This window comes from Crocodylus porosus, unplaced genomic scaffold, assembly GCF_001723895.1.
Source record: "Crocodylus porosus isolate Cpor-Errol unplaced genomic scaffold, CroPor_comp1, whole genome shotgun sequence".
Classification (NCBI taxonomy): Eukaryota; Metazoa; Chordata; order Crocodylia; family Crocodylidae; genus Crocodylus; species Crocodylus porosus.
The window spans coordinates 220,028,346-220,036,117 of record NW_017728886.1 but is presented as its reverse complement, the minus strand read 5'-3'; the positions used below and the strand labels follow the sequence as shown (position 1 = coordinate 220,036,117).

Sequence of the window (7,772 nt, the reverse complement as noted above, 5' to 3'; positions counted from 1 at the left end):
CAGCAAAATATAGTCTCCTGTATGGATCTCTTTGCTCACCATCTGCGACACGTGTTTCTGTAGTTGCCATCCTCAATATGGTAACATTCACCACCACCCCATGCTGGTGTGTACTGTCTGCTGTTGATGAGTACCAAAACTGTCTCACAGAAGTGGTAGAAATGGGTCTGGGGGTCAATACACAGTCAGTCATATTCCCATCTGTTACACTGTAAAGTGGGTTTCCCTCATGCACATTCCAGGAATGCATGTACAACATAAAACGACCGAAACCTGTATATATAATTTAAGACAATATATTAACATAACCTTTTTAGAAAAAGTTTTAGAAATAGGCAGAACCAACCCGACAAGAGTGCGAGGCCCAGGGCGAATCAGCCCATGAGGGGCCCCACCCCCAGGACATGAAGAAGCCACCGCCATTGGTAGCGACATAAGCAGTGGCAGGATAGCGAGTGGCTAGATGCAAAGCCAGCAGCACTGAGTCACCATGGCCACTCTACCCAGCTCCACAGAGCCTCCCAAAGCGCAGGGCCTGGCATGACTGCCCCGATTCACCACCCCAGGGACAGCCCTGGAAATGGGTCACAACAACCCATTGACTATATTAGGGGCCCAAACTTATGGCATTCCCAGAGGCTCCCCTATAGCTTAAAGAACACCACTCTACCAAATGGGACTCAGTGCTCAAGCTAGAAGATCCCATTAAGTATCTCTGTGACACTTAGTTTCAGTTCTCAAACTGTGGATTTGTCTTGACAGAGAACATCCTTGTTAAAAGCAGTATATGGAGATGAGAGATAACAGACCCAATTACCCACCCAGCCCTGTTGTCTCTCTGCAAGTGTGGACACACAATCAAGACCTTTCTCTGAAAGTGCAAAGTTTCAAGAAGTTAAAATGAATAAAGGAAATCAAACAGGAACACACTTTTTGTAGAAAACAATGATTAAATTGAGGCTTCCTGACCAGTGATTTAAATCATACTTTAAAGCTGATTTGATTTAAATCAAGTCCACCCTGATGAACAGATAAAAGATTCTTTTTCCTAACTACTTTTCTTTTTTCAAGAGTCCACATTTAACCTGCATGGGAGCAACATTCGACTCAAGCTGCAGTTCAATCACCCCAGTTTTGTAGTGAGATTTTAAGTACTGCATCATGAAGAGAAAGAGGCCCAGATATATGGTTGTGAGGGAGTAACTTTCAATTCAGAATAAGACAGTATCCCGAGAGAGTCATTAGAAGACTAAAAAAAGATTTACAAGATGCCTTTTCAGGGAAATGACTGTCAAATCAATTTAAGTTGGCTAACAGAGACTTAAGATTAGTATGAGTACACAAATTTAAAGTGTTTAGTATGAAGACAACACAAGATGACTAACTGTTGACACGCAAGCAGTCATATTTAATAAAGGGAGACAGAGGTAGTTAGGGATCAATATTTAAGACTGATTCTCAACCAGTGTGCCAGTGCCATGGGATGTTTTGAGATCCTTTCAAAGTGCCACGGAGTGCCATACAGTGCTAGCATAGTTAATACAAGCATGATTCACACAATAAACCCAGAGATTTCAAATAGGAACTCACTGTTAAAAGCATTCTGACTTGTTGTGGTCTGAGTTTTTTGCTGCAGCAGAGCTGCTCTATCATTTTTCTGCAGTCAAAAAACCTAAGACCTGGCATTGTCCAAAGGGGTGCTTTGTGTCTACTGAGGTTGAGAGCCACTGATGCAAGATTTAGACACAATTTTACAAAATGTATGACTCAAGAAGAGTGACACAAAAGGTTTATGCTCTCTTTGTAAGAAAGCAACTGTTTGTAGTATTTGTGAGCCAACTGTTATATTAGCATCTAAAAACCAGACAGCTACCTAATTTGGCTGAACCAAGTGAAAACAAGTTTTAAAATGCATCTCAAGAGGAAAATGAATTACTAACAAGCTGTGGACAGGGGCTTTAACTGATTTAACCCACTAGCTTCCTTTTAAACAGATTGTTTCAGATAACAATTCTAGGGAAATACAAAAATATACTTCAAGATGTAAGCTACAGCACACATGTACATGACAATCTAAAGAGCACTCACTGTTCAGCTACGAAACAATCAAGGAAGCTCTTAAAAAAAATACGCTTGTCTAGATTCAAATTAAAACACAATGAAAAGACAATGTCCTCCAAGCACAAGCCATCTCCACTCCAAATGAGGTACTTAAAAATCTTGAAAGCCAAATTGTTGGTTAGTATGGATTACAGCACCCATAAAATAACGAATATGTAAAAACGAATACACCTTCCTTACATATCAAACTAAATACATGAAATATGGATTTTTTGGGAAAATTAGTATCAAAATGATTCTTGACTCACTGAAGTCAACTGAATGCTACCAGTGGTAACCGGCTATTTAGTGTGCATAATATGCTAACTAAGAAGGTTAATAAAGAGAGATACAATAGATTATTAAGAGTTCTACTGAAGATGCTACCCCTTTCCTCACCACCTGAATACCTCTCTACTATCAGGCATCCAAGAGAAATCAAACTAATTGAACCAGAGAGTCCTACCCTGCTCTCTATTCCTCTCTGTACAGATGTCTAACAAATGTACCCATCACCTTTTTAAAAATTCTTCTCCATGTATTGCTGCATTTTGCCTTGCAGGACCTTTCCTTCCTTATCCCATGGGATCAATTCTTTCTTCATTCACCACACCCAACCCCAAGCAGACCCAATAAGGGACTACAGGGCTCTCTCATCATTGGTAGAGTCTTAATAGAATCCAAGAGATGTAAAGCAGAATGCAGCATAAACAGCCAGCTGATTGAAAACATTTCACAAAACTATAATATTAATATTGACTACACATTTATGTTATGCTAGTGCCTACCAGACAGTCTGGTTAGTCCCCATTGTGGTAAACCCTACACAGAGATATAATAATTCACTTTTATTTTAAATCCAAGTTCTTTAGAAGGGGGACTATCAATGCGACTAAGCAGTAATCAAAGCATCTAACATTAGTACTGCAGCTTGTTTAATACTACTTCCTATTCATGCTGCCTAACGTGAAGCAATCAGTTCACATGGAAAAAGTAGAATAGCATTTAATGTGGTATTACTTGCAAAGAAGTTGTCTGATGCCAAAAGGAAGATTCTTTGTGATGTTACTTCCAAGGCCCAAATTTAAGATGCATGGAGAGAGAGAGAGAGTGTGTGTGCGTGCACGTGTGGAGAGAGAGAGGAAGGAATGCTATCATCTCAGGGATCTACTTAACAGCAGAAGAAAGCATAGCAAAACAAGTTAACTTGACTCTCAATCCCCTTTGTAAGTGTGTTGCACTGAAAGGGTCCAAATACATTGGGAAAAAAAAAAAAAAATCTTGAAGGTAGTCTTAAATTACCACATATTAGCAAAGTCCTGTTTTTGGCCTGCTACAGTTTACTTAAAAACTAGGTTAAGAGTTAAGATTAATGCCTCGAAGAAGAGGTATCAACTCAAAGCTCAACACACATGAATTTACAGTTACAACTACTTGTAATCTATTTCGGCATTCCAAATTAAATGCATCCCTAAACTAAAGTGAAATCACTATTCATTTTTTTCATGCTTATTAGCCAACAAACCTACAGAAATTTCCAGTGCTTTAGTATCTAACACCTACAATTTCCTTTCCACATTTGAACAGTGGCATCATGCCATATGTTTATTAGCAGCTGTTAAACATGCCCTGCAGTTGAAGCTTGTCAAGTTAAGAATACTTGTATACTGTTCTTCTAAGACAAAGACTGAAATCTCTCTCAGCTTTCATTAACATTAAAACCCTTTCCCCCCTTGATATATTTTCCTAAAGTTGAGAGAGAATGTATGAGAAGGGGCACAAATCTCATCCTTGTGTTTTAAGTACTTGAAGAGGGCTTTAAAAAAAAAAAAGTATGCTAATATGAACGCAGTAACCTAAAGAGATAGGGAACTGGAAGAGATCTTAGATGCAAAGATGCACGGAAATTCAAACACAGAAGAAAAAAATGCAGAGTTTATTTTTAACCAAATTTGAGATTAGATGCGAACAGACATCAAACACCTGCACATTGTTTGAAAAATTCATGTAAATTAAAAGCTCTCTGGAGGAAAAGGTGAGATTATGACATTGACTGTTTAAGGATGCAAGGGATGGCTTCCAATTTGAAAGTCCAATTCCTGAAGCCACCCTTTACAGGCTCACACTATTCAAGGTAATACTCAGGAACACAGTAGAAGACAGTTACTGACCTCAAGAACAGAAGACAGGAGATGAGAGAAGGGGTGGGGTGGGTAGTACCCCTGTGCACCAGTAGCTCCAAAATAGTAACCTATAAAGTTGAACTTAAAGGATTCTAAGTGTACTAATACTCTCATTTTTAAAATGTTATGTCTTACTAGATTTACATGGGTTTTAAAAATATCAGTCTGCTTCCTCTTATTTAGAATATGGAAGTATTATTGTGGTCCACCTATTCAAAGTTTAGAATTTATGGGTACTAAGGACAGCTTAAAGAAAAGATGACTGGTCTGGCCGTTTCATGTTATGAAAAATTCCCGGCACCCTGACCCTCAGGTGGTGAGAGTCATAACTGTGTCACTGCTTCATGAAAGCCAATATGAATTTATGTAAGCCAAAGATATACCCCTCAGTATAAAGATCTTAATATGGAAGTCCACAGAAGTAATTACGTTAAATATTTAGCAAGGAAGGTACTTAGAACACATGCGACCAACTTGAAAGTAGGAAAAACCTTTGTCTCTACTTCATTTGTTTAAAAGGAACAAAAGAAAGCAGAAAAATCCAGTGACACATCAAGGTCAATTGGAGGGGGGAGGGGGGGGAAGGAATCATGCGACATGAGCCAGGCTTACTACACTACAGGATAAATCACTCTTAAATAACTGAAAGATATAAACAAGAAAAGAAACTAATGGCTCTAGAGTAAAGAGGATAACAAGTAGTCATGAAATTAAGAAAGAAAATACAATCATAATAGTAAGTAAAGTTATTTAAAAAAAAAAAAAGATACTGGAAACTGACAACTAAGCCTCAAACTGTAGGATAATTGACAAAATGCTTGAATGTTTCATGGCACTGCCACACAAATCTCAAAAACCAAAGCTCTGCTGCTCCTAGTTTTACTAGACAAGATAAGCTACTTTGCTCTGAAGGTGGATATTTACAGTATATAAACCAAAAATCTCTTAGGGATGACTCAAGTCACTTCACCTAATACAGAAACAGCTACCTTGATCAGCAACACAGCCCCTGGACGTAGGAAGCTGCATAGTGAACCTTGCATATACAACCCAACTGAAAGCATGCCAAAGAATCCAAATTCTCTTAACATACACATCTTAATACAAATATCCACCCAAATGTTGGAAATGCCTGCTCCTCTCAGAAGTGCCCCAGCTTCTTTTAAGAGCCTAAAGGCATGGTTTCAACTCTGACTCAGCATTAGTTAAACTAGTGGTTCTCAACCCTTTTGTACCAGGACCCATTTGTCAACTTCGATGACCAGTCCTGACTGAGTGCCCCAGACTCCTGACCCAATACCCCAGTGTGGGGGACAGGGAGGTCCCAAGCAGCCCCTTGCAGGCTGGAACACTGCCAGTCTGCAAGGGAAAAGCCACTGTTTCCCATGTTTTCTCTCCTTTAAAAGGAGAATCCATTTTTAAAGTCTGTTCACGGCCCTTTATATATAGTCATGTGACCTATGGGTTGAGAAACAGTGAATTAAGCTAAAGTGATGTTAGCAGTGAAGTGAATCTAACTTGGGCTAGGACTCAAGTTCTAGCTTATACACAAGTACCTTAGCTTGAACCAGAGTTTACTAACCCAAGTCAGCTCTTTTTTAACTTGAACTAAAAAAAACAAAACAAACAAACAAACAAACTTTATTTTTGTATCAACATAACCTCAGGAAAAAAGTTATTGAAGAGAATGATGTATTCCTTAGGTACATCTATACCTATGCATCTAAGTTAGCCCCACTTAGTTTCTAAGAGCTAACCTTTGATTGGTTAGAAAGACATTCAAAGCAACTTAAACCCTTCCCTCCCCCTTAATTCTGCCACCTATTCATTCAACTATCAGTATGTAGCCTGCATTATAACAGTGCCACAGGAAGTTAAGTACAACCTGTGGATTGTTGCCCGAGTATCAAGCCAAGCACAAACAAACATTACAGGCTTTTTAGAAGGGCTGAATGTGCTGACATTCCAGAGGCCCTTCAGAAATTTGGTACAAAAGGCCCATGAAAGAGCCAAGCATTAAGGGAAAAGGCCCAAGGAGAGGTTCTAACAACTCTTTCACATGCAACACGACTGCTCCAAAGCCTTCAAAGATAGGTGGCATATTAACTAGGCTTTCAGGAAACCACATGTTTATCTGAGATCCACATCGTGAAATTTCACATTTCATGCAAAGTAACATGAAATCCAAATCACTGCTAGGCAAAACAAGAAAAAAAAAAAGGAGGAAAACAAAAGCAGGAGAGTAGGAAGGAGCAGCACTGGAGCAAACACCCTGCAAGGAACACACTTTGTCATCTAGGCCCCACCAGAAATGCACCCTCCTAGCAAGCATCTGGAGGAGGTTGTTTCTAGACTTAGCTAAAGCCCCCCCTCCCCCGGAGGAAGCCGCTAGTTTTTTGTTCTGGAAATGCTTGTCACCAACTGATTTCCACAAAAGCAGCCAGGCAAGGGGCAACCGGGCCGCGAAAGCAGCCGCAGGGGCCTACTGCGAGGGCGCTATGGCGGCAGCCCCCCCCTGCAGCGGGGGAGGCCCAGGCCGCAGGCGGGCAGGGCGAGCCCCGGGAAGCCATTTCAAGGCGCTCGCACATGTGGGCACGAGCCGCGATCCCCGCCCCCCACTCGCCTTACCTGCTCCGCCGACACGGGCTCGTTGAGGCGGTGCTCGGCCGAGAGGTGGTGCCGGAGCAGCAGGGCCCGCTTGTAGTTGCGCGTGCCCTTGCACAGCTCGTCGTGGCCCCCGGGCGCGGGCGCCGCCAGGTCGGCGGGCGCGGCGGCGGCGCACCACGAGCAGGACATGAGGCCGGTCTCCTGGCAGTAGTGCAGCCATGGGAACTCCTTGAGCCAGGAGCCCTGGAAGGAGACGTGCAGCTTCTGGAGCAGGGACTTGGGCCGGGCGGCCAGCGGGAAGTGCTTGATGCTCTCCCCCTCCCCCGCGCCCACGCTGCTGCCCTCCGCCTCGTCCCCCCCGTCGCCGCCCGAGCGCCGGCTGCTGCTGCAGCTGCCGCCCTCCGCGCCGCTGCCGTCGCCCAGGCTGCCCCCCTCGCCGTCCTCCTCGTCGTCACTGCTGTCGCTCAGCGAGCCGCCGTCCTGCACCAGCTCCTTCCCTTCCAGCAGGCCCTCGGGCTCCAGGCCCTCGGCGCCCTCCAGCTCCAGCTCCTCGTCCGCCCCCCGCCCGTTGAAGTGCCGCCGCGGCCAGGCCGCGGCCTCGCAGCCATTGTTGGCAGAGGGGCCGGCCAGGAGTCCTCCCCCGCCGCCGCCACGAAAGGCCAGAGTCCGGCGGTTCCTCTCGGCCAACATGGGCCCGGCCGCGACCGCGGGCGACGCCGCGTCCTGGGGCGGGGGCAGCAGTAGCAGCTCCTTCCCCTCCTCCGCGGCCTCCAGCGCCTCGGCCTCCAGCGCCTCCAGCTCCACTTCCTCGTCCGCCCCCCGCCCGTTTAGCGGCTCGGCCTCGGGCCCGGCCCACGCCTCCGCCTCGCCCGCACCGCCGCT

General features: G+C 44.2%; 1 protein-coding gene across 1 annotated transcript in view; it reads right to left on the bottom strand.

The window, feature by feature from the left end:
* ZBTB10 (zinc finger and BTB domain containing 10) overlaps window positions 1-7,772 on the bottom strand; it is a 46,391-nt gene that overhangs the window by 36,448 nt on the left and 2,171 nt on the right. Inside the window, exon 2 of the mRNA XM_019544284.1 lies at window positions 6,912-7,770. Coding sequence (XP_019399829.1) covers window positions 6,912-7,770 — 859 coding nt within the window. The remainder of the gene's footprint in view (window positions 1-6,911; window positions 7,771-7,772) is intronic.